Genomic DNA, 27,640 nt, shown 5'->3' with positions numbered 1-27,640 from the left:
CTCTATCAAAAAAAAAGTATATGGTAAGTAAACAGCAATTTGTGTATACACTAGGGGGCGCTAATGGCTGTAATAAAAGAAATAGTAAAGCTTAAAGGAATTATAAGTTTTAACAGCATTTTTGTTCATTCATTCATTCAATATATAGTCACCAGCCACTTCATTAGGTGCAATTTAATCCAAGTCCAATACAACAGCTCTTCCATAAATTCTACTTTCAGTTTTTGTTAAAATTGTCAAAAAAGTGATAATTATTATTATTAAATTATTTTTTCACTTCTAGTTTTAGTTTTAGTTAACTATAATAAACATGGTCTGCAGCATAAAATAATGACTGAAAAAAATAAATAAATACAATAAAACCCAATAATAGTAAAAATTGGAAAACATACAATTTAAAACAAGAAAACCCAAAATAAAAAAATAAAAATAAAGTACAGAAAAATAGAAACAAATAAAATAAAAACGCTAAAATAGAGCATAAAATATGAGTTTGCAGAATAAAATAATAATTTGTATTAAAGTCATTAAAAGGACATACAGTACAAATGAAGTAAAGTAAAGTTAAATAAGGACAGAATTTATTAATTTATCTTTTGGGTATGAAAAAAAAAAATACTGTATTATTTCTGCAGCTGTTGTGTGTTTGTAAATTTTGGGAAACTTTAAAAAAAAAGGAAAGAAAGAAAAAAAAAAGAGAAGAAATTACGCGGCTGCTTCTGATTGGTCCATCCGTGCCCTGCATGTGTCCCGGAAGTGAAAGCAGTACTGAAGTGTGTGTGTGTGTGTGTGTGTGTCTTGTGCAGGAATCTGTCGGTAGCATTTTATTGTGTGTGTGTGTGTGAGTGTGTGTGGTATATCGGTGGGTTAGATTTGGATTAAAACATGGACACGTTAAATAAACTGAAACAATTTGACGCTTATCCTAAAACTCTGGAGGATTTCCGAGTGAAGACTTGGGGAGGAGCGACTGGTGAGAAGCTTTTTAATGCATCATTCACACACAGCTAACAACAAGGCTAACACCTTCATTTAAAATATTTATATACTATTAAACACATGCATTTAACAGGCATGGCATTACTCTAATAACACTGGTACAATATAAACAACAGGAGAGTAGTCACCTTAAATATGGACCATTAAATAATACAGCAACATTTAAGCATTAATAGTGGTTAAAATCTCTTTATAAAAGGAGCTCAGCAAGGATTTAGCATGTTTTAGCACAAATTATGACTCATATTACATTACTGCTAAGTGTTTAATAAACCATTGCTGCTGTATTTTAAATGTTAGGAGCATTTTAAAGCAGCTATTAGCTTTCATTCATTGGTGTGTGATGTGCAGACTGGTTAAACTTGCTTGAGTTGTGTATTTAAATTCACATTTAGCTCATTTTTCTTTCATTTGAGACAGAAATCCATGTCAAACATGTTGTATATAATTGGTAAAACGTGTTAATTGTCAACATTTAGATTTAGATGTAGGTGCAATTAAATAATACAGCAACATTTAAGCATTAATAGTGGTATAAATCTCTTTAAAAAAGGAGCTCAGCAAGGATTTAGCATGTTTTAGCACAAATTATGACTTATATTACATTACTGCTAAGTGTTTAATAAACCATTGCTGCTGTGTGTCAGATTTTAGGTGCATTTTAAAGCAGCTATCAGCTCCAATTCATTGGTGTATGATGTGTAATTCAGACGGCAGACTGGTTAAACTTGCTTGAGTTGTGTAAACAGTGTAATGCATCATAGTGTGTACATGGATATACAGTTAGACTCATTTCACTAAACCACAGCAATAATAACTCATCAACATCGAATCAATTATTATTATTCATGCAAAACGCCTGATATAAACCACATTATTGTTATATTATAGGCTATAATGCATTGGACTAATTATACACTGACATTTCTGACCTATTGAATAATAATCACACACTGTTATTTCCTGTTAAAGACCATTTTTATTTCTGTGCATAGCGGAGGATATGAAACAAGCAACAATTTGATCAAATCTTCATTTAATGTTACAGGAGTCTGGATTAACCTTCAATGCTGTTGTCATAGCAACACCTTTCTCTAGGGAGATGCGGATCAGACTCTTTTTTTCCAGTCCTAATACCGATTACATACTAAGCATCAATCCAATACCAGTGTTTAATTTATAAGCTGTGGGATCATTGTTTTATGTGTGAAGCAACATCAGGCTCAACTTAAACATTGCTTTCCTAACGAAATGTAACAAATAAATACATAGATAGATATAAGTCTACTGAAGTGTCTAATACCAGATTGGCCAGCTGTCACTGATACCTGACCCAGCTGTTAACGTCTGTATTGGACCAATATCTGATATCAGTATCAGAATTAATGATCTCTATCCGCCTTCTTTAGACCCAAACCCATAATGTCTTGTGTCTTATGTGTATCTGAAATAATGTTAACATGCAAATGACTCTTTTTCTTAGAGGTATGTTGAAATATATCGATATAAGTATGATTTTTATATTAGAAAAAGAAGACTATAAAGAATCTAAAAATATTATTACTGTTATGAAATGAAACCAGAAAACATTGCATTTAAACTTTCAATATGAGGGGAATTTATCATTTGAACAGTAGAATTTATGCAATGTTCTTGCATCATAAATACAGATTTATACTCAAATTGAAACTATTGATTAATTTAAATTGGATTTATAGATTAAAGGAACATTAAATCCGCTCGACTACTGAACTGAACTGAACTGAAATATGAAATAATATTAAATCTATTCACATTTTGGGTTGAGTTTCATGTCATAACCTGAATGGACCAGACTCGTATTACCTGCTTGTACAGTATAGCGATATGAACATGCAGAAACACTGTAGAGTATAATCAGTAATGTTAAAACCCATAAAAATGAATGAGCCTATTCATGAGTCCATTGCTGCAATGCATGCTGGGAGGCTGCCCTGTTTGTATAAATGCAGTCACATGATCAGCACCGGGTCGATGCTATGAATGCTCGTCATGATTACAGCTTTCAGTCAGTCAGTAAGTTAATTATTGAGTCTTATACTTACAACATACTAAGATACAGCTGCAGTGGTGAAACATTTGTCACACAAAAAAAACACAACTTTGTACATTACAAACAAAGAACTTCTCTCCCTGAAACACAGCTCAAGTTTTTATTATAATCATTCATCCAGAAAAACTCGTCATAAATGAATGTAATGGTACTGTGTTCATATTAAAAAGCAAACGTAGAACTGTGTTTGCAGAGTGAAATAAGCTGAATGAGTATTAACAGAGTCGTGTTTGACTTGGTTCCATGTTTGAAGGGCAGAGGCCAAAAATGTGTTCATTTTTAGTCAAAGTAGTGTGATAGTTGTGACGGTAATGTAGCGCAGGTGTTTCAAAACAGTGTAAAATCACTATGAAGCAATAATGAAGCGCTGGAATTACACATTAATGCAGAACTGAAGTTTCACAATTCAAGCAGGTTGCGAGAGCCTATTGGTTGATTTTTTTATACTCTGCTGAACTGAATGGAAACCAGTAGATGCTGGAAAAGAAAGAAAAGATGCATTTAGTTGGTACTTTATTTACAAGAAGAACTTCGGTTTTGAGCCTAATTCTTATAGTTAAATATAAGTTATTTGTCAAATAATGAATCTCTTTAATTCTCAGGATTGTTTAAATCATTTATTTCCAGCAGCTTAATTATGAGGATGTGTTCACTTTGTTTTATATCATTGAACATTTTATATATTCAGGTTTGGGTCAGGAACTTGGTCCACAATGTTCACTATTTTTGTCATTTTCTAGATTAAATGAATGGTCAGTTGTAGCTTCATAATGAAAATAATCACAAGTTGTATGTGAACTTTCTGTTGAGATTAGTTTGTGACTTATAATAAAGTTAATGTTCATTTTTATGTGTCTAATAATGTCAGCAGTCATTTACATTAGTATAATTATGAATATTCAACCTCATACAATCCTGATTATTTAATTTCTTGACTCTTTAACTACAGATAAAATAAAGACAAACTAAACTTTTCTAATTAACATTCTTCTTAAACAGATCTGATGTAAATTTAAAAGGGGAGAAAGTGTCTTTATAAGGTGAAAATGCATCTCTGGAAATAGATAAACGATTTAAAAACCAGTAAAGAAGGGATATAGAGAGATATTTCTCTGAACCAGGATATTAAAATAACTCCACTGTGATTTCTAACACACACACACTTCCTGTGTCTCTCTGCAGTGACCATCATCAGCGGCGTCATCATGTTAATCCTGTTTGTCTCTGAGCTGCAGTACTATCTCACTAAAGAGGTGAGTTCATTCACACATCGCCTCATTATTTCATTTCCTCCTCAGGTGGGCCGAATAATACAATAATACAGGAGAAAACAGACAGAATATTATGTTTATTACCAAAAAGACGTCACGCATTCAGCTTTGTCTACACAGGCTCATTTAGTTATAGATACTAATAATTAATCCATTTAGTAGAAGACCAGTTAACAATCTCAACTCAAGCTCCACTTACTAGCTTGCACCAAAGCTTTCAACCATATCACACAGACTTCAAGTTTGCTTATTTCACACTGAACCTTATATAGATCTCTGTGTGCATAGTTTCTGTGTTTACTTTTGTTCAGACTAAGAGACAAACGTTAGGAAGCTGTAGGAGGCTCGTCTTGCTCGCCTCGATATATGTTAGTCAGCATGACACATAGAGACACTACGGCACATTTATGGGAAATACATGAGCTTCAAATTCACCAGAATTTCCCTTTTTATTGTCAAAATTTCCACTTTCTTTAGAGTGCTTTTACAGCTTCTCATATAGTTCAGCCTTTTGGCAAACACACAGGAGAAGTCTGTCAAATTAATGTGTTTTTTTAAATTAAGCTGTTTCTAAGATCAACACTTGATTCATTCATTTTTCAAGCAGTGAAAAGAACATAATTAAGATATAATATCAGACTGCAACATTACTGATTAATCTGCAGCTTGATTAATTCATTGTTGAATCAATGAAATGTTAAAATATTGAATAGTCGACAGTCGTGTCTTCAGTTTGCTTCATTTATCTGGATAAAAGTCTCGAATGTTAAGATATTACATTTAAGTGTCATATACAACAAGCAGCAGATTTTTATTATTCATTGATGACATTTGAGAAGCTGGAAGCAGAGACTCACTGAAGTGATTTATCATAGTAGTAGCTGCGCCTCGTGTTATCATGAAGCAGCTTTCAGCCTTTATGTGTTTCCTGTCAGACCGGTCTGATGAGTCCGATCACTAAAACAATGAAACTGACTTACAGTAAACGCTGAAAGACGAGACACACATCGGTGAAATCAACACCGGTGTTCATTCTGTCGCTTATTGTAGGTTTTGTTTTCATGATAAATGAGTTGAGATTCACATGATTGACGTGTTTACTGACACTGAAGTTTTCTGTTCATCAGATAATGCAGCTAGTGACAGTTTAAATACTGAAGCATTTTTTTGGCCAATTAAAGTAAAAAATCACAAAGTAGGTTTAAGTTTATGTGTGTGTAACAAAATGTAGTATTGCCAGTAAGGCCGGTAGGATGAGTAGAATTATTTTTCCAGTTTTTTGACGTTCATTCAGACATTTTAGTCTACAAACTTAATACATGACACTTATCAAGAAGTACATCAGGCTTGATTTCTGGTTGTTTTGGTGCAAAAAAACCCACCAAATTTTATTTTTTTTTGTTTTAGGGCTGGGCAATATATTGATATTATATTGATATTGTGATATTTTATAGATATCGTCTTAGATTTTGAATATCATAATATCGTCATTTGGCATAAGTGTTGACTTTTCCTGCTTTTAAAGGCTGCATTACAGTAAATTGATATAATAATCTGAGCTTAACAGACTGTTCTATCATCTGCCTTTATCCACTTTGTCATTATATCCACATTACTGATGATTATTTATCCAAAAATCTCATTGTGTAAATATTTTTGTGAAAGCACGGAAAGTCATCCCTGCAATATTGTCAAAATATCGATATAGAGGTATTTGGCCAAAAAAATCGCGACATTTGATTCTGTCTTTATCGCCCAGCCCTAATTAGTTTATCTGCTGTTGTTTTATTGTATTGTTTGTTTTTTTTTTGCTCTGTAATGCACTTTGAGCTACATACATTATTACTATTATCATTATTGTTATTATTAAAACAAACAGCCCTTAAAGAGGAGATGCATTGTTCTGTTATATGTCAAACATCTTCTGTTAAATCATGTTTGTATTTAGACTGAATGACTGAGTGAATGCCCGTCTGTGTGTGTGCTTCCTGCAGGTTCACCCGGAGCTTTATGTTGACACGTCGCGAGGAGACAAACTGAAAATCAACATTGACATCATTTTCCCTCACATGCCCTGCGCCTGTAAGTAGAGCTGATGTTACCACGCTGTCTTTAGCGAGAGAGGGGATGCAGACTGACGAAGCTAACATGCTAATGATGACACATGTTAATTATAAATAACCTCCTTTTCTCGCTCAGATCTCAGTATAGATGCGATGGACGTGGCCGGCGAGCAGCAGTTGGACGTTGAACACAATCTGTTCAAACAGCGGCTGGACAAAGATCTCAAAACCGTCACCAATGAGGCAGAGAAACACGGTAAACCTTTGGCTCTATGCTGACCTTTAACCTCCTGACACTGACTGACAGTAGCAGGCAGACAGCTACTTTAATGTGGTCCGGTTGCTACAGGTAACCATGAGTAGAGGACATATGACTTATGAGGGCCAGTTTGACTTAAAATGAGTTAAAAACACAGCAGAGCATTTTGTAATGTTATGAGAAAGGTAGCAACTATTTTCTCCTCTTCATCAATGCTTGTGAGGTAGTTAGGAGAATGCTAAAAGCTATAATACAAGATATTACAACTGTGGAAACATGTGGATGCACATATTGGATTTTAAGTTTGAAAGGTTTATCTTAGACTCTGCATCAGGAGGTTCTAGACTTAAGGGTTGATTAATTTTTGTTTGTTTGTTTGTTGATATTAATAATTTTATATTTTCTTGTCTAGAACTCGGTAAAGCTGACGATGGTGAAACGTTTGATCCCAGTACTTTGGACCCAAATAGATGTGAGAGCTGCTACGGTGCCGAGACTGAAGATCTCAAGTAAGACACACACACACACACACACACACACACACACACACACACACACACACACACACAGCTCAATCTCTCTGTTTTCTGTACAACTCTATATTTACTTTCTTTGTGTGTGTGTGTAGATGCTGTAACACCTGCGATGACGTGCGGGAGGCCTACAGGCGGCGTGGATGGGCGTTCAAGAACGCCGACACCATCGAGCAGTGTAAGAGGGAAGGCTTCACTCAAAAGATGCAGGAGCAGAAGAACGAAGGCTGCCAGGTTTACGGCTTCCTGGAGGTCAACAAGGTATTAAAGCTTTTTACAATGTTTCCCTTTTTTCAATGAACACCTTCGTTTGTATCTGGAGGACATTCAGCAGAGTTTGTGAAACTCTGCAGAGAAAAGCGTTAAAATTGAATGACATGCTCACAAGACATCAGTGGTGTGTTAGACCTTGGATAACATGAGGAACTCAGGAATTTAAATCAACTAGAAAAAGTCATAATATCGCAAGAAATACAGCATCAGCTCAGTGTGACAGATATCTGTGGTGCAGTCATAACACCAAACCAGTCGTATCTGTGTCAGGTTTGATTTTTATTTACCCGCTCCTCCTCTGTGTGTGTTTTAGGTGGCAGGAAATTTCCACTTCGCTCCAGGAAAAAGTTTCCAGCAGTCTCACGTCCACGGTAAGAACCTGGTGTCTATTTACCCTGCTCATACACACGCACAAACACACACACACACACACACACACACACACAAAACACACACACACACACAAACAAACACACACATGACCATTCAGAGGTTTCTGAACTCCTGTGTTAGTTTCTCTTGTTATTGTTTGATTTAATGCAGCATTTATCTTCATGTATTTAACTCACAACACCTGAGCTGGTAAAAAGCTTTAAAAAAGCACCAATATAGAGAACCGTATGTTTGCATTGAATATTTTTTTAAGGGGTTTGTTGGAACTTTATAGATCAAGATGCGATATGCACACTACACACATATCAAACAGTCACAGTAGTCCAGAGCAGCCATGTAGTATTTTATCACTTCATAGTCTTTGAGATTCAAATTAAAGACTCAGAATCTCAACATGAAGTTTCAGCAGCATGAAAACTGAGAGGGGAAAAAAATAAATAAATAAATATCTAAATATAGAAACGATGACGCAAAACTGCTCCTCGGTAACAAGTTGCAAACTGACAAAATGAGTTCTTTGATTCAGTGTGATGCAGAGCAGTTAGCAGTGGAAATATTTGTTAGATGCTGAATCTTTCGTCAGCTCTCTGCATGTTGACTTTATCATCAACAGTTTTCAGACATCAGAGGCTTGTAGGAAGATGACAAATAAGAGATTAAATAATTCTAAGCTCACTTTTACCATTTACCAACTATTATTTTATGTCTAATTTGTAATGATTACATAAGTTTGCTCTAGTATTCTATAATAAAGGGTGTTCAGAAACCTTTGACTGGTATATATGTTTATCTGTGTCATTCTTCCATCCATCATCCCTCTGCATGGAGCCATACATCCACAATCATTCATTTATCACATGTTGTGATTTTGCAGCACCAATTCATTAGTGTGATTTTTGTATCAACATTAATTAATATCTATGGATTAAAATCTTTCGCCATATTTTCAACATTTAAACACATTTAATATTTCGAATCTGTAGCTGAATTATAAACATTTTAATAAAGAATAAAGTGTTGTAGTTATAACTGTGCAGCTCTGAGTCATTAATAATCAGGACTCAGGTGAAACCACACAAACATGCTCCACTAACACTGGTTATGTAATATACATACAACAGTCTAGACTGAGTCTTGTTTTCTGTCCTATTTTCCTCATCTGTGTAGCTGCATGTTTACTCAAGTTTCTCTAAAACAATAAGGTTTGCTGTCGGTGGTTTTGGGAGACACAAAACTTCTCTGTAACTGGAATGATACTGAACCACCCAATTTTTAGACTTCAGTGTTTTTCAGTCCAGAATTGTTTGATTGTCGGAGAGAGAAAGTGACAAAATGGGACTCTGTATCTGCTTTTTATTCCATTATTTTTATGACATTTTTTTTGCCTAACACATTATCAAACACTTCATTATATACTCTACTAGTCTAACACTGAAAAGCAACATTTCCTCACTTCCTTTTTGTTGCTTTTCCTCTGAATTCGTCTTCATTTTTATTATAATATTTGTCTTTTTTCTTCTTTTTAACCGCTGTTGCTGACTTTTGCTCTGCCATCATCATGATGTGTCAAGTTTGGTCTTTGTTGTTATCATCTCATCTTGAGTAGTCAGTTTTCACCTGCCTGATAACAGTATCTCTCATCTGTACGTGAGTCTAGAGCAGGAAACTGACAGCAACCAGCCATCATGTTTTTTTAGGCAAAAATGGAAAATTCAGCACATTTTAAAGGTTGCTTCTTTACCGGCTGCTCAAATGGAGAATGTGACTCATAATTAGAAAACTCTTCAATTGGTAATAATGTGCTTTAGTGTAAATTTAGCAGCTGCACTCTCCATCGTTGCTGTTAGTTTCCTTCTCTTAAACACACTTAAATCAGCATGCTCTGTGATGCTCTGTTGAATGGATTTAAATACATTTTTTATTTGTTGTAACATCTGAATGTTTAGCAGCAGAAACAAGAGACAAGAATCACTGATTAATTGACTGTAGATGAGGCTGTCAGTGAGATTAATCAACCTTACCTGAGTGTGTTTAACACTGCTTCATGTGTCTGGGGCTGCACCGTTACTCTGACAGAAGATACACACAAAGATTTTATAAAACCACAAGAGGCTCAAGCTCTCTCTTTTTTTCCACCACAGAAATATAATCCCTCTCAATCAGAGAGTTTGCTGTTATGTAAAGTCTTCGGCTTAAATCAAACTATATATCTGAGTTGAGCTTTTAATACTTTGAAACCAGGAAAATCACAAGCACTAAAGCTTCATTCTGGCTCCTAAGGTAAGTCTTAAAAGGCTGTTTCCTCATGCATCACCGTGCATGTCTTCGTAGATTTAGATTTATTTAAAAAAAAATAAAATATATTGAGCATGCAAAATATAAGAACCATTGTGTCGGTGTTGTGCAGCCCCTCCACATACATTAACATAACGTGGTTTGTTGTCTACCTGCATCGTTATAGTGACTCTTCTCTCTTCTTTCTGCAGTGCACGCTGTGGAAAGTAAGTCCTTCTTTCTTTCCAGATTTTTTTTATTTTTATTTTATAAACACCTTTTAGGCAAACTTCACTGAACAAAAGAACAGCTTCACTGCAGTACACTGATGCGTGATTCGATGTGTGGAAAAGTGCTGCAAATATAAATGTTTTTAATATGAAGTGGGAACATCTTTAAGCTCGCTTCTTTTCTTTTAAAAGACACGCTGGAAGCAGATGTAGGATTTAATTCACAGGATAGAAGACATCATATTTATTAACCCTTACATACTGTTCATATTCTGACTCATAATTAGTCTCTACACCTATTTACATTCATATTTTCCCCCATCGGTCATTAATACATGTTTGATTAATCCTTAAAGAAGCTGTAAGAGAGTGAAAAGAGTGTATTATATTTATCTATGGGGAAAAAACAACACTTTTTCACTATTGTATGGTTTAGGAGAACATTTGATAGAATATGAAGAATACAACATGTTTGAAAGGTGCTTTTTAAATTTTGTATATTTGCATATACAAAAAGCTGCATCAACATTTTTAAAAAATGATGAATTTTTATTTCCACAATACTTTCAGACTAGGAAAAGTCCAGCTAAAAGAAATGTGTATAGAGTGTTTTTACAACTCTCACATCAAATTTGACTGAACAGAATGTAAGGTTTAAAAGTTTTTAAGTATTATTTTGTCATTAAATGAACAAAACAGATTTTTTTTTATTCCACAAATAGCTCTCACATATTATACTATCCCAAATATGACTAAATACCTAATAATTCTCAACACATTAAACCAGTAAATGTGCCAAAATATCACTGTATCACTGTGATTGGCCAAAGGATTACAAACAGCTGAAGAGAGCTGACAAATATGAGCAAATATGGTCACATGAAATCTAAAAAATCATCTAGAAATGTTGAAGTTGAAAACCTACTTTTCCTAACTCAGTGAGAACGTCTGCAGACCAGCTGATGGAGTCATTCATAGTGAATTAACACCACTGACCTCACTGACACCACATCTGTTTGTGTCTCAGTCGGGAGGCTGCTGTGTTTATTATTTCTGGTTGAAGTTTGATCCCAAACAGACTGAAAACTTTGCTTTGTGAACATTCAGAAACTGTTGCTTTGTTGCTGTGTGACAGATTAACAAAAACAAGCGAATGAAGCTGTTCATTCATTCATTTAACTCCAACCTCTCAGCAGATCTGTGGAGGAGCTCTTAGGTTTATTTAACTAACTTAAATTAAAACAGCTTCTAAAGTTACACCAGGCATCTTAATCCTGATATAAAATCTCAACTTTTTTTGTCATCTGGACAGTTTTTTTAGGAGATTTTACACATTTCTTTGTGCAGTTTGCATCTGTAACCAGTTAGAGAAACTGTGTAAGAACTGAAACTGAAGTTATAATCAACAATCATGCCTGCTCACAGAGTTTACATACTTTACAAGCTGCTACTATTTCCTTTGGAGAAATAAACCCTCTCTAAAATGGCAGCACACTGAGGTCATTTTGAAGTGGTGTTGCTAGAATGAGATCACTGTAATGATGTCAGGTTTAAAGACATTTGTAGTGTAAGTCCTATCTGTAGCTTCAGTACTGTACAGGAAACAATGTGATGACTTTATTCTGAAATTTGGACTAAAATAGCAAAATATGTTTTACAGAACCTTATGAAGATCTCTTGTTCTCATATTTGCAAATCTTCCCTTCCAGATGTTTATTCAACCTGAGCATTTCTGTCCAAGGCTTTACAGTGAATATCATAATAAAAGCTTTAGTTTATAGCTGTAAGCAAAGTTAGACGGCCATTGAGATCAAAGGTCACATCATCCCGAGGAGAGATGTGTGACTCACTCTGAACAACATGTGTGTTGACTGTTGGCTTCATTTACTTCCTTTTTTTCCATCTATAAACTAATCAGACTTAACTGCAGTAATCAATCTCAGCCTGATCAGTAACTCCCCTTTTTCTGACAGATGTGTAACTTCAGACCTTCATTTTCACTCTTCTTAACTTAACAAATCCAGACAAGTTAAATTAACGTGATGCGTTTTTGTGTTTGCAGTTCACGACCTGCAGAGTTTTGGCTTGGACAACGTAAGTAACACTAAAACTACTCATCTTTTCCACATCTTTCAGTTCTTATTTCCAGAATTAAACATGTTGTCACCATGAGGCTGATAGATTTAGGATGAATGAGTACAAGAAGGGTTAGTAATTAACCCTCCTATTGTCCTCGAGTCAAGGAAGGAAGGAAGGAAGGAAGAGGGGAGGAAAGGAGGGAGGAAGGAAGGGAGGAAGAAAGAAGGAAAGAGGGAGGGAGGAAGGAAGAAGGAAAGAAAGGAGGGATGAAGGAAGGGAGGAAAGGAAAGAAGGAAGGAAGGGAGGAGGGAGGCAGGAAAGAAGGACAGAGGAAAGAAGGAAGGGTGGTAGGAAAGGAAGGGAGGACGGAAGAAGGAAGGGAAGAAGGACAGAGGAATGAAGGAAGGAAGGAGGGAAGGAAAGAGGGATGGAGGGAGGGAGGATGGACAGAAGGAAGGAAGAAAGGGGGATGGAGGAAGGAAAGAAAGCAGTCAAGACAGACGGGGTCAACTTGACCCGGGAGGACGACACGAAGGTTAAATGTATGAAGTAGTCTAATAAGTTTCTGATGTGTTGCCTTGCAGATAAACATGACCCATCTGATAAAACACCTGTCGTTCGGTAAAGACTACCCCGGCATCGTGAACCCTCTGGACGAGACCGACGTCACAGCACCGCAAGGTCAGTGACATCATTCATTATGATACTGGTAGAAATAACACAGTAAATAGCTGTATAACACACATGTAGTGTTCAAAAGCCTAAAGCCTGTCAAACAGCAGTTATATAAGCCTAAATTATACTTTCTTCATCCGTGCAGCTTAAATGTTGTAATCAGCTCATGTTCCTGTGGTTATAAATTCACCGCAGCCTCCCACATATTATTACTGTCTGCGTCTCCTTCACATGTGAGGAATACTTTATAACTTGTTCCAGAAAACCAGATTACACTGCCGATTTTACAGCTTTTATTATGCAGGTGTTGACAAGTAATGGTCTCCTTTGCTTTTATTTGGGATCTGATTCAATTTAAGATTTCCCTTATCAAACTGTCAGAAGGAAGGAGCTTCTTTTACACCAACTGTATTAAAAGAAACAACTACAGACCTGAAGAGATCTGTTTCAGTACTAACAGACTAATGCAGCTACATAATGATTTGAGGTTTGGTTAAAGAGAGAAACTCCTTAGGCCGTCTCTTCCTGCCACTATTACTGCACTCTCCTCTCTTCCTAAAGCCAAACATCCAAATATAACAGCTTTAACCGTCACATACTGTTCATATTCTGAGCCATCACAGTATTCCCTCACATAATTAGTCTCATTAACAAACTTCTGAACCACAAATCATTCATAAATACCTCACCAGTCACTGATAAATGTGAGATTACTCCTTAATTAAGCTTTTAGAGAGCAGAAAGAGTTAATTAATTTAAGTTTTTATGAGGAAAGAACTATAAAAAAAATAATGGTCAAATGTTTCATAAGACAGGTGAACCTATTTCAACAAATGATATTAAATGTGAAGAATGAATATTTGACATTTTGGATGAATATATTTCCTTCTTTGTATGTTAAGTTCATCAAAACTTTACTGATCTCAGATGTAAAAATGGGTCGAATTTGAAGTCAGTATGCAAGGGTTAAGTAAAAAAGTAGATACAATTTTCTCTTTGTCTGCCTCAGAAATGATAACGCATCCACTCCGAAAACCCCATTTGACAATTTTTAACTTTTATTGACAAAACTAGACTGCAGGTTGAGGATGTGACAGAATCGAGCGGACAAAGAACTGTGGTTGTAATTATTGGAAAAGTCCCATAGATGTGTAGTTGAGTGGAGGTGGAAGAGGTGGATCTCGTTTTCCTGCTCCTCAGCAGCGGATTCCCATACCGATGGCCATGAACGTACCGAACGTCCCTCCGCTCTGCATCATGGTCTTCCCTACTCCTCCCATTAGCTCCCTGCCTCGCATGCCGATCCTGGGGAGAAAAGAGAGAAGAGAAGTTTAGTTTTTATTCAGTGTCGACTCCTCAAGTAGGTTTACAGCATAATGACTCCAGTAACTAAGACTTCACAGATTCCTTCCCTCTGAAACAGACGCATCTTTCATCTCTTATCTAAGAAAAAATCTTTAGTATGAATGTTAAAAAACTTGTCAGTCTACTTTTCAGGGCACCTACAGTTTACAGAGTCTCACAGGTAAATAAGCATGTTAGGTCACTTTTTAGTTAATTTAGATACAGGGTTTACCACAGCACTTTACAGCTTAGGGGGCCCGCCTAAGCAACACACACCTGCCGCCTTAACGTCTTCATAAAAACCCAAAACAAACTAATATATATAAATAAATAAACAAAAGCGATATCCGCCGTGTTACTCTGTCCTGTTTTCTGGCGTTGGTCACGGCAACATCGCGAGCACCCCGCACCCCCCCCCCCCCCCACAAGGACACAGTTGTTACAAATGATGCAAATTTACTTTTTCAATAGTATCACAATGTAACTTCTGGTTATTCATAGATATTAAACTCAACACTATTTGATAATGTGTGTGATGAATATTTAGGTTAAAGGAAAGGAAGCAATCACACCCCAAAACCACATGTAGTGCCTCAATTCACTGAGCTGGTAGCTGTTGAGAGGAAGAGCAACGTCACATTAAATCTGCTTTTTAAATAAATAATGTTTTTACAGTCACATCACCAGGAAGAAGTGACCTGATAATACAAGTTGAGCTCGGTATTTTACCTTATTTGACAGAAAAAGGGAGAATAATTAACCCTCCAACCCCAAAAATGAGCTGACAGTTTTTGAACAATGAGCCTGGAGAAAGTCGACAAATGAGTTATTTAAAAAGGTTGGCGATGTAACAATCAGGTTTTTAGAGGAATGATTTTTCATTTTTATTTTTTTTAAAAAGGCAAATCTTCTATTCAGAACATTTCGGGGGCGAGAGTACAGCAGATTAATTGGTCCGCTCGTTAAGTATACTGCTGCTAGTATTCATCAAAACTGACTCAACCCATTCAGAACTTCCTCATATATTCAGCTGCTGTTTGTATGAAAGAAATAGTTTGAGTCAGATTTACCGGAGACAGGAGAAAGTGCCGAACATGGCACCAGCAGCCATTCCTACTGCGAACCCCATCATGAAGCCCATTTTTACCCGATCAACACAGCTGGGCTGGGTTTGGCCATACGGACCTACAGCCACCGGCATCTGGAGAGGGATGAGAGGAAGAAGACGGGTTAGAGAGGAAGGAGATGGATTCAATAAGACACACAGTTGGAGAAAAACACTGAGCAGCTCTTAAAATCTCATCCTCACCACACAGACTTGATTTAAAATTGTTCATAGCTTCATCACCAACGTAAACATCTCACAGAGGCAGTAATAAGCGTCAGAAGACCGTCATTAGTTAACTGGATTAATCCTCAATCCCCTTAAAAACTTCTGTTGTTTTATTAAAGCATGCTATAAAGTGACAAGACAATGGTTTTAAACTTCAAATGTGAGATCCTGTGTCAATGTCTAGCTGTGAGACCTTCATTTTTATAGCAGACATCCTTTCGACATTTGTGTTTAATCAAGTTATCAAACAGCAAACATGGTGCAATGTAATAATCCAGCATAAATACTGCAGACAGAGCACAGAGAAGCTAAAAAATGGGGGCAAATAAGGACCCAGCAGCTCATGTTTGCAGGTTAATGTGGTCATGTCAACCACACAGTATAAATAAGACGACATGCCATCATGTCCCAATTACATACCTATAGTGTACAGTATTACTGTATATTAAACTTTGTACTACACTGTTGTTGCACATGCTATAAAACAGTTAAATGTGTTAGATTATTTTATACTAACATGAAATTATACAAAACTTGTACTGAAAACTGTCAAATTGTGACTTAAACTCCTACTACCAATTACACTTGAAAGACAGGAAATAATAATAATAATAATAATTATGCTAATTTTCTGATGTGTTCCTGGAGCTGTTCTCCATCTTATTTATTATTTTGTATTATTATTGCATCGCATTACTGTCCATCAAGAGACACTCAAACCAAATGTTTATATTATTAAGACAAGATAAGATGCATCTTTATTGAATGACCTTGGGAGAAATTTAAATTTACCAAGCAGTACACTGGAAAAAGTAGCAGCATAAGTAGCAATCTGAGTAAATAAATCTGCAGAGTATAATTGTGCAATAAGCAGAAGTTCCTCAGATTATATGCATGTGTGCAATACTGTCTTTGAGTATAGTGGATTTTGTCTTTTGTCAGTATAAACATGTTCTAAAAGTATGCAGTATGGATTTAGGACAAAGTTAAGGTTAATTTATTTTGAAATACTTATAATAAAATACCATTTAAGACGAAATTAAGGTTTATAAATACAACTTTTAACCTCCTTAAAGTCAAGACATTTATCAGGTGTATCTGGCTTTCTACCAACACTACACTGAACAGTTAGTTTCTATCTAATCAGTGCCTTTAATTAGCTTTCAGTCTGATCTATAAGTGTTACTCTAATTAAAGTCACCTGTTAGTCAGTTAGTTAAATAGTAAATTGGATAATCATTAATTTGCTGCAGGTTAATCTGTTAGCTCAAGCTACTTGTGTTGATAAATGCAGTTTCCAGGTTTGTTTTTATTATTAAAGATCAAATAATTAACAGCTATGTCTTTGTATTGGCTTCAATTAGCAACACTAAAAATAACTTAACCTTTTTAAATGTTTAACTCTTAAATCCAGCAGTTTGTTGTGTTAGCTTAGCATGTGGCTAGCTGGTGGCCTTGACAGATAAACACGTTTTCATCGACACGTTTCAGTTTTCTCTCAATTTATTGACAACATTCAGTCTGAAACTCTTCTTACCTTGAACTATGTGTTTATAATAAAGCTGGTTTCTTGGTTCCTGACTGGAGGTCGTATCGTGTTTTTTGGAGAGAAGGAGGTGCAGCTGTGTTTTAAATGTCTTTCTAGCAGAGCTCCATTACCGGACAGAGGAAGGAGAAGCAGAGACCGGAAGTAGAATAAAGAGGAGAAATAAAACCAGAGCAGAAAATCAACAGCGCCACCATGTGGATCGTTTTAGACCTGTCTAAATTTAGAGTTTAATAATTTAGTTTCAATAGCTTCTCTCTGGTTTTCTAAATATAATCAAACAAATATCTATAGTTTTTTAAATTTTTAAATTGCATTTTAAGAAATTACATTCATATTTTAGTTTAAAAATGTTCTTTTTCTCTCCACAGCTTCAATGATGTACCAGTATTTCGTGAAAATCGTTCCCACCATCTACATGAAAACTGACGGAGAGGTGAGTCCAATATTTTAGTCATTTAATTTTGTGCTTATACTTCATATTCACCTTTTTATTCACGAAAGAAGTGTGGCATTTGTTTTTTCTTTAGCTTCTTCTTCAGACTTTTAGCATCTTTTTAACATGATTTTAAGCTATTTTTAGCTTAAATCAAGATGGGTAATGTTGTCATTTTGTCTTTGCAGGTGGTAAAATCCAACCAGTTCTCAGTCACCAGGCATGAAAAGGTTGCTAACGGGTTAATAGGAGACCAGGGACTGCCGGGAGTCTTTGTTTTATATGAACTTTCACCAATGATGGTGAAATTCACAGAGAAACACAGGTAGGAGGAGACACTGAAAACTCTATTGTCCACTCATTTAAATGATCTGGTCCCTTCATATTTGAATCAATTAACCACAAATTATATTTAATGTAATATATACTTTTATTGTACTTTTGTTTATCTACTTCACTGCTGAATGGAACCACAACTTTTAAATTTTAGACATTTGACTCAGTTGATGCCAGTAAAGCTGGTTGAAGTTTTCCTTTTGATGTCCTCCAATGAAATTAAAAAACTTCTTCCTTTCCTAATCTAATACTCTCTTTCCCTGCCACCCCATCCTTCTCTCTCTCTCTCTCCCTCTCTCTCTTCAGATCATTCACACACTTCCTAACAGGTGTGTGTGCCATCATCGGCGGTGTATTTACAGGTGAGTCCCTTCCATACATGCATCATTCAGTGTTGTATTAACCCTTGTATCTCACTAAAGACATTGTTGGCTTTTCATTTCTTTTCTTTTCTTGATAATTTGGGCTGTGTTCATGCATATGGCATCAAACTCCAGGTATATTATTTTTAATTAATGAATTGTTTTTATTTCAATCAATCACTTATAATAGGTCTATAATACACTTTATAGTCAAAATTGTTCCTGTAAGACTCTTAGGGACAAAAGTGTTCCTATCGAAACCCATTTGATAAAATACAGCTAAATGATGTTATCACATTGTATTAAGTATATGGAAAATAATTCATTTTTTGTGTTTTTTTATTTTTAAAAACTGTTGTTATATGTAAACAAACTGGCATTTAAAGGGTTAAAAAGCTGGAAAATCAATGAATATTTGATATTTATTATCAGGACTGATGTTGGTTAAAATAAATAATTCATTGAAAGTGGAAAATAATATTAATTCATAATATTTGTATGGCACTCTTTTGACACAGACATGTTTGTCCCTCTAAGTAAAACTTGTTTTTAATTGAGGCACAAAGGTTAAATGAAAAATGCCCCTCATAAGGATGCAGCCAGTGTGACCCTCGTCTGTTTCTTGTCTGCAGTGGCGGGTTTGATCGACTCGCTCATCTACCATTCAGCTCGTGCCATCCAGAAGAAGATAGAGCTGGGCAAGGCCTCTTAACAGCGCCCCCTGCTGGCCTCCACGGTGCAACACAGACCAAGACACGGACACGGACGCAGAAAGACGAGGGAAGGACGGGCAGAGGGGTGAAGTTTGGAAAACAGAAGCGGGCGAGTTTCGCTCCCTCCATCTTTCTGTCTTGTGTCAGATTGAGCGAGAGAGAAACACAGAGAGAGAGAAAGAGAGGTTTTAAAATCAGCCAAGTTTTAAAGTCCTCTGTCTCTCTTTTTCATCTGGAAAAAGGAACTGGAGAGGAACTTCTGGGCCGCTTTTTGAATTTTTCCTCTCCACTGTTAAATTCTATGCCAACGGGAGTGAGAATCAAACTTTTTACGATTGAACTCGAGCGGAGAGAAGAGGAGAGGAGAGGAGAGGAGAGGACGCCTCATCGATGCAGACCCAGCCTCCAGGATTCTTCTTCATGGAAAAAGGGAACTCCCTTCCCTCCATCCTGTTTACGTCCTGCTTCAGCGCCAGTCGACTCTCAGCTCACTCTTTTATTAGAGGATCTGCGGTCGAGCCCTTTTGTCTTGAGGAGTGAGGAGGAGATGGCATGGAGACTCTTTAAAGGAATCCTTCACCCAAATATGTTTTTTTTTCTCCCCCCTTATCAGTTACATATCCGTTAAACCTTGACTGGTGGATGAGAACAAGTTGGCGCCTACATTTCTTTACGCTGAATCACAGAAGGCACAAATGTTTTCTCACAAGCACAAGAATTAGATTTTGTGATCTAAATGTCACAAATTTATTTAGATCACAACATGATTATTGTACATTTAAAGGGGATATAGCTTATATTTTTCTTACTGTCAACAAATCCCAACGAAAAGACCAAAACTGAAAATGAATTGACCTACTAACAAGTATTGTATGTGTGTGTGTGTGTCTGTGTGCGTGTGTGTGCGTGTGTGTGCGTGTCCAAAACTTGATCATATGTGATTCCTGTGTGTGCCATATATAGCTCCAATGTTTTCAAAAAAAACTATTAAAAACTCATCAATAAGCCAAACTGCTGCACTGCCTTCATTATCATAAACACTAGCACACGCACACACACACACACACACACACACACACACACACACACACACACACACATACACTGTAGTTTATTTTGACCCACACACACATTCACCTCCCTGCTACCAGAAACACTCACTAAGGCACCAAATGTCTTTTTTTTTTAATTAAAATAAATATCTGTGACTAGTTGTTGTTTTTTTTAAAGACGTATATCTTCAGTAGGAGTGAGTTGGCTTGGAGCTGAAAGTAAATATCGAGTGGTTGGATTTTAATGGGATTTGTTGACAATAAGAAAAATACAGAATATCACCGACTTGATAAATTCTGTCCACATTAAACTCTTCATGTCTGTTGTTTTAGAAGAGTCAAGAATTTATTTAAAGATCAGTAATATTTAATTAAATTCCAATCATGTTTAAAGATGAGCAGGATCACAAACCTTCACTTCCAGTATTTAAAGCTGTTCTCTCCATGAATGTGATGAAATGAATCTGGTACTTCAGGCATCCAGTTGTGAGTATTTAAGGTGGAAAAAACAAAACATTTTGGGTGACGTATTCCTTTTGAAAGACTTTTCTGTATATTGAAAGCTTACAGTTGTGTCACTTGATTTAAAGCCACGATGTGTTCGATAGATTATGAAAAATGAGATCATCGTGATGGATCTGTCTGATGATCCATCTTCATCCAGCCTCACTAAATCTCCTTCCTTTCACTTCATTATACAGTCTGACATCATATCTGATCACAGGCATTAATGACATGAGTCCAGCTGTAAATTCAAACTTTAATCTAATCAGAACTTAATGCTGACTCAGTCGTGATTATCAAACTAACGTCAGTCTGGTGTCTGAGTGTTTTTCTTTCTTACACATCAGCTTCTGGTTGTGACTGTTTTCTTTTTTGCTGACATTGCAACTCGCTGCTCTGAAATTAAATCAGTTGCAGACGAATGACGCAGTATTGAGCTGATTCAGACATCTCATCTTGTCATCAGCGTAGTTACTAAATGATGACAGTTCATCATCATTGCTCATGAAACACAAAGCCTCTGATGACGCACCACTTCTTTATTTCCCTCTTAAGTCCCGTTGGCATCATCTTCAGTCAACACAGAAGCTGCGGCAGATGTTGTCAGAAGCAATTAACTTAACATTTTTCACATTTAACTAATAAATATGTCAATTTAAGAGTTGTTATTTCTGTAATTTGACAAATAATAATAATCATTGTTATCCAGCTGGGAGTTATTTCTTATAAAAGCCAGTTTTCATGACAGTTTTTCTGGCTCTGGCACAGGAAGATAACATTCCCGCTCTTAATCCAAACCCACAAAACTCAGATTGGCTCCGTTCTTATTCCAGCTGGGGAAACAGCCGTTAGCGGCGCTCAACACCAGACATATTTGAATCTTTGAAATGTGTTCAATGATTGAGAGATCTGGAACGAGGCTAAATGTTTGTCTACCACAGTGTCTGATGTCGAAAACCGCCACCAAGTCAGACGTTTTTAAATCTTACACATGGTGGCTTTAAAAAAAGGACTGAGTGAGTGATGAAAGTTTTTGGAGTCATGGCGTGGAAGCTCCGCAGTGTGAATGGAGAGAACAGACAGTTTTTTTTCTCCAGTGTTTAAAATGGCAAATGAGGGAAAACCGACGAGCCGGTGCCAAAATTTTGTGGCATGTGGTTCAGTTTCTTTTGTCCGTCAGAATTTAACTCGAGCTCGCTGGGTGGGACGGAGAATGTAAGAATGAACCTCAGCCAGGAAAATCACTGCAGCTTCCCGTCAGTTCAGACTGCTCTCTGCCTTTTTCTTTTTTTTCTTTCCTCTTCCTCCTCCTCCTCTCTCCTCTGCATCCTTCCTCATCTCTAGATTTGAGTCAGTCAATCAGTGAAAATGAAGAGTTTCTTTCCATGTTTTTATCATTGCCATCGTGAAATTTTAAACAAATTCAAGGCCCGTTTGTAGAGAAGAAAAGAAAAGATGCCTCTCTAGTTGACTTCCTTCTTTATTTCTCCCTCAATATTATCAGGCAGCCATTTTCATATGATTTTACCTCTTTTTTTGTTTTTGTATTCAGGAGTGTAAATACTGTACAGACACATCCACCACTGCCTCAGACAAGGGAAGAAAACTCAACACTATATGAACTCGGATTAAGTTTCAGTTTTTTGTTTTTTTAATGTAGGGATAAGGGCTGCTTCTGTATTGCTTTTCTTTCTTTTTTTTGACTTTCTGTGGAATATTGTAACCCAATCTGCCCTGTTAGACTGCTGTGAAACTATAGGCTTTTTGTTTTTAAATTTGGTCTGTGGGACATGGAAAGGTTAAAGGATATTAATACAGCCAGTGTAGCTTCACACAGTCCTCCTCCTCCTCCTCTTCCTCCTCCTCCTCCTCCTCCGAAGCCGTATGTCTTATCCCCAAACCAAAACTTCAGTCAGTAAGAAATGACAGAGCTGGCAAGGGAGGCGGCAGGCAGCTCCAGACCACAATAAGACAGTGTGTAAATGTTGGGGTTGATTCTGACTTTATTCCTGATTACACATGTTGAGTCACCACATGAGATCCAGATGTTTCTGTCAGTTTGATCTTTTCTGTGGGTATTTTTAGCAGCTTTTGACTGTCTGGGTGTTATAAACTGACAGAAACAGATCCAGTGGGGTGAGGCTGTTGGTTAAAAAGGAACTTTTCTGAAAGGACCACACTGGTGATTTTGCATGTTTTGGCCCATGAACTTCAAATCAGGCAAATTTTATGTCACTGATGACCATTTTTATTTCCAAATGGCAAGAAAATATAGTTTTTAAAGATTGAAACTTGCCTCCAGCAGTCAGCTATCTATATTTAGCCAACATCAGGTCATCATGCCGCAAGGAAAACTCAGTTTATTATTATTATTGTATTTAAGGAAGGACTTGAAATCCAAGTCTACTGCTACTGCTAGACTGCTTGACCTCAACTCTCAGTCAGTCAGTTTAACCTCTCATAGCCTCCAGATCTACTCTTGCTTGTAGTCCACAATATCACCCTGTTTATGCCAAATGCTGCAGGTGCTTTGCTTTTTATCAGTCTGCAGGGAAACAAATAGGACTGCAAGTTATTTTCATTATGCATGAATTATTCAGTTAATAATCTAATCTATAAAATATAAGATAATACTGGGGGGGGGAAGCCCCTAACTTCACATTTTAGAAACTGGAAATAGAGAATTCTTTGCTTGATAAATGACAATTCATTGACAAATCTGTCACTGAATAATTTCCTGTAGTCAACCAATTGCTGCAGAAGTGTTGAAAGGCCAAATCTGACTTCTGGGAGCTAAGTAGTTAAGGTGCATGCCACATAAAGGTAGCGTCCCTGGTTCGATCCCGGCAGGTTCCCCTCTTTCTCTCTCTCCCTGTTTCCTGCCACCCACTGTCAAATAAAGGCAAAAAAAGCCCGAAAATAAACATTTAAAACAAATGACAAAAGGTGCATCTTAGAAAATTTTGGGGGCTAAAACATGCAGAAACACTTGAGCGGTGTAAGTTTGACTTTCTGTACGCTTCTTTGTCTTTTCTGTTGTGGCAGAAATCACCGCTTCTTCTTTTTTCCCAGACGAACTATAACTATGAAATGTTTCACTTCCTGTCTACCAGATTTTGTCCCAGTAACATGACAGATAATTAGTCACATATATAAACACACTGCAGGTTATTTCTTCAATTATGAAATCTCAAGACATGTCAGACAGTCAGACCTTGCAGCATTCGGCCAAACCTCCTATTTTTATTTTTATTTTTTAAAATAATATCAACCTTCTGTTTGACGCCTCGCTATATTCACTTAGTTAACAGACAAATACAGTATGTGGTTCATATCATGATGATCCAGAATGTGAATGTTTCAGTGTGAATCTGACTAATATTGAAGCTCATGTGACTGCGGCAGGTTGCAGCTAAATATTAACGAGTATTACGGCTGTAAAAAGACACCTTTGATTATCATTAAGTATCAAAATTGTCCAATATTTCTTCTCTCTCTGTGTTTTAAATCGCTTCTGAAGTCTTGATGATGCAGTTTGATCATGGAATGATTCAGTTATTGATGGTTGGTCGTTGCACCTTTTAACATCTAAAATCAGGGGCAGGGGTTGTGTGTATGTGTGTGTAAGTGTGTGTATGTGTGTGTGAGCGCAGATGTGATCTGATGCCAGTTGCTGTGTGTGTGTGTGTGTGTATGAATGAGTGTGAGAGAGAAATGTATTTATATTTTGATTGTCCTCAAACAGTTTTTAAAATGACAGAAAATAAATGTTGAATACACCAGCCTCCATTGTGTGACACCTCTCCTGTGTGTGTGTGTGTGTGTGTGTGTGTGTGTGTGCGTGCGTGCGTGTCATATGTATTAAATGAGAATTGTTTTAATGTTTTTGATGTCCCTTTCCAAGAATATGGAAAACACTTCTAGAAATCAGCAGTCAGAATGAGATGTGGGTATAAAGACATGATATGGGGGAGCTGTTGAGGAGTCTTCTTGCTTGTGGGAAGAAATTATAATTGTTTGTAATCCTGGAAGTCCTCGCTCTAACAGACCTGAACCTTCTCCCTGATGGCAGCAGGTTGAACAGGTGGTGGGTTAGGGTGAGAAGAGTCCTTCAGGATCTGAAGGATCCCCCCCGATGAGCCCACTCTGTTCTGATTGGTCAGCGTAAACAAACAGCAGTAGTAAGATTTTCATTTCATTTTTTCGTTCACTCAAAATATCAACTTATTAAATACATCCGTACAAGTTTGAGCCAAAATCAGATCAGGAATATGTAAGAGGACAACGTGAACAAAGCAAACATCTGTTTATGGGCACGCATGAACAATCTGATGTCAGTTTGATAATAATAATAATAACTTATTTGTATAGTACTTTTCATACAAGAAGTTAGAGTGCTTTACAACAAAAGGAACATAATCACTCCTGTCTGAAATCACTCCCTTATTCACTACTATATTTGACTCAATAGTGAGCAGCAAATCAAGATTTCAGACACTGTTGTAGCTGCTGTAGAGTCACACAATGGTAGTTTTCACATCTTTAAAACGTGACGCATTGCACTGTGGGATTGTTAACAGGAAGTAGTGCACATGCCATAGAAGCTACTTATTTCATTCCCTGGTGGAATATTTGAGGCTCTATAGTGAATATTCATACTGAGCATTTGGACACTCAAATAAAATGGCAGATGATAAATGTAGGGCACTATATATAATAAATAGGGAATGATTTCAGACAGTCTGTGACTTGTCAAAGCAGGAAAAACACAGGTGTAAATAATAACACTAACAATGGCTCCCTTCTATTAACTGTCCCAGTGAACCATGTCAGTGAGTGAGCATGCACAATAGAGCTGGACCTGGCTCATCTAAATGTAATGCTACTATCATCTGTGTTTTTCTGCTCTGACAAATCAAATAGTTTGCTGTGAAAAGGGTTGATTTGTGCCACCTTAGGCATCTTTAGGCCAACTTTGCATGTAATTTGATTACTAACTGTCACATTTATTTTCTCTTTGTCATTGTCAGTGGTTTGAATGTTTGAGAGACTTATTGAATGCACTAAAATACACTTTATATGAGGTGTGTTAGCTGTTTCATCACGCCTGAGACCAATTTTGGGATAAAGTATCAGTTTAGACTTCAGACTTTTATCTCCTACAGCTCTGTTTTTCATCCCAGGGTGGGGCTTATGTTCATTGTTATCAGTTTTTCCTCTAACTCACTGGAAACTGGAAATGATTTTGGTGTCTCATTCAGAAACTATTTTATTCCAACAGTGCAACAAAGAAAACATTATTATGTCTGCTGGTGTGAGATCAGTGGTCAGACTCACATCCGGCTGTTTTTTAAGAGGTAAATCTGAAACTGACAGAAAACTGTAGCATCTACTTTTTATTAAATGATATACATTGTTAAATAATTCCTGCTAAAAAGAAAACATCATGTGAATTTCTCATTTTAATAATCTGTCAGCCACTAGATGGCGACCAAGTACTAGAAATCCTGCACTAACCATTGTCCACACACACACACACACACACACACACACACACACACACACACACACACACACACACACACACACACACACACACACACACACACACACATCAGAGAACAGAGCATCTGAATGAAATTACAGTCGGCTTGAGTAACTTCCTGTGGGTGTGTGTGTGTGTGTGTGTGTGTGTGTGTGTGTGTGTGTGTGTGTGTGTGTGTGTGTGTGTGTGTGTGTGTGTGTGTGTGTGTGTGTGTGTGTGTGTGTGTGTGTGTGTATGTGATGTGTGTGTGTGTGTCAGAGCCACGCAAGTCTGAGCAGTACAGCAGTTCAGTCCACAGAGGACAGTTTGATACTGGAAATACAATTATCTGTCTGATGCAGAGTGTCCTGCGTGTATGTGTGTGTGTGTGTGTGTGTGTGTGTGTGTGTGTGTGTGTGTGTGTGTGTGTGTGTGTGTGTGTGTGTGTGTGTGTGTGTGTGTGTGTGTGTGTGTGTGTGTGTGCGTTTGTGCGTGTAGGTCTATGATCACATCTCAACTCCTCTGAGGGACAAAAAGAAACATGAATGCTATGAAAACTATTATACCATACCAAGTTTATGTTAAAGTTCAAGTTCATGCAGATGGGGTCATGGGATACTCGAACCAGACGCTGATATTTACTTTTTGCTTTGTATATGTAATCATTTACTTATACCATAGAGGGCTAAGTTCTGTTAATTTGTTAGTTAGTCTGTAAGATATCCCCACAAAAAAACCTATGATAACTTTTCTGTGAGATCTGGTCAAACATTCAGACACAGACTGAGCACAAATTGAAGCGCTTTGGTTCATTTCCAGGAATTGTTCTTGAGGGATCACTAAAGTGTCTGAAGAATCCAGAAAAAATATTTCCAAGTGTTTCCTGCTTTCAAAAGAGGAGACGGTCCCAATTGTTCGAGTCTGTCTTAAAACAACAGCCAAAACACTGAAAGGGGGTTTTTCCTCATTGTAATCATTCCTCCTGTACAAACTGACTATTAATAGATCTCCTTTAAATATGCTTTCAGTGTAAGTGATTGGGGGCCGCAATCCACCTCCATCCTGTCCTGGAAGTATAGTTACAAAAAGAGAGACTTTGGCACTAAAAAGACTGTAACGTTGAAAGATATCTACTTGATTTGACTCATTTGGATGATAAACTTCCTGTAGTGCACAGGAAGAATGATAAGAATGATCAAAGCAAGAAAAACTTTATGTTGCGTTCATTTGGACGTCTGACTGTTGTTTTAAAGCAGACTTTTTTGTTTTTTTTTAAAAGGCTAAATTAGAGGTACATGCTCTCTCGGTGCTTTCCAATTTTACTTATTAAAATATTTGGAAAAGTTTCA

The 27,640-nt window shown here is 36.8% G+C and overlaps 2 protein-coding genes across 3 annotated transcripts; one reads left to right on the top strand and one right to left on the bottom strand.

Moving 5' to 3' along the window:
• Positions 1-809: 809 nt before the first annotated feature.
• Positions 810-24,551, top strand: ergic3 (ERGIC and golgi 3). Of its 2 annotated transcripts, XM_062415719.1 has the most exons (14): positions 810-973; positions 4,274-4,344; positions 6,357-6,444; positions 6,562-6,681; positions 7,097-7,193; positions 7,313-7,478; positions 7,804-7,861; positions 10,370-10,384; positions 12,450-12,481; positions 13,051-13,147; positions 17,736-17,800; positions 17,989-18,125; positions 18,443-18,498; positions 19,131-24,551. In XM_062415719.1, exons 1-14 carry the CDS (start codon positions 886-888, stop codon positions 19,208-19,210), a joined length of 1,170 nt encoding a protein of 389 aa, XP_062271703.1. In that variant the 5' UTR covers positions 810-885; the 3' UTR covers positions 19,211-24,551. The 2 variants fall into 2 exon arrangements, with proteins under 2 accessions (XP_062271703.1, XP_062271704.1); XM_062415720.1 differs by lacking the exon at positions 10,370-10,384.
• Positions 14,178-17,505, bottom strand: romo1 (reactive oxygen species modulator 1). Its single transcript, XM_062415747.1, has 3 exons — positions 17,356-17,505; positions 15,556-15,686; positions 14,178-14,446 (listed from the first exon to the last, which is right to left on the bottom strand). Exons 2-3 carry the CDS (start codon positions 15,684-15,686, stop codon positions 14,338-14,340), a joined length of 240 nt encoding a protein of 79 aa, XP_062271731.1. The 5' UTR covers positions 17,356-17,505; the 3' UTR covers positions 14,178-14,337.
• Positions 24,552-27,640: the final 3,089 nt, after the last annotated feature.

The sequence above is a fragment of the Scomber scombrus genome, chromosome 3 (genome assembly GCF_963691925.1).
Source record: "Scomber scombrus chromosome 3, fScoSco1.1, whole genome shotgun sequence".
NCBI classification, from domain to species: domain Eukaryota; kingdom Metazoa; phylum Chordata; class Actinopteri; order Scombriformes; family Scombridae; genus Scomber; species Scomber scombrus.
The sequence above is the reverse complement of the archived record's forward strand: the minus strand, read 5'-3'. Positions and strand labels throughout refer to the sequence as shown.

Coding starts and splice junctions, on each gene's coding strand:
- romo1 (XM_062415747.1), bottom strand. CDS start 15,686: ATGCCGGTGGCTGTAGGTCCGTATGGCCAAACCCAGCCCAGCTGTGTT. Junction 14,447..15,555: donor GGCACTTTCTCCTGTCTCCG/GTAAATCTGACT, acceptor TTTTCTCCCCAG/GATCGGCATGCGAGGCAGGG.
- ergic3 (XM_062415719.1), top strand. CDS start 886: ATGGACACGTTAAATAAACTGAAACAATTTGACGCTTATCCTAAAACT. Junction 12,482..13,050: donor AGAGTTTTGGCTTGGACAAC/GTAAGTAACACT, acceptor GTTGCCTTGCAG/ATAAACATGACCCATCTGAT. Junction 17,801..17,988: donor ACATGAAAACTGACGGAGAG/GTGAGTCCAATA, acceptor TTGTCTTTGCAG/GTGGTAAAATCCAACCAGTT.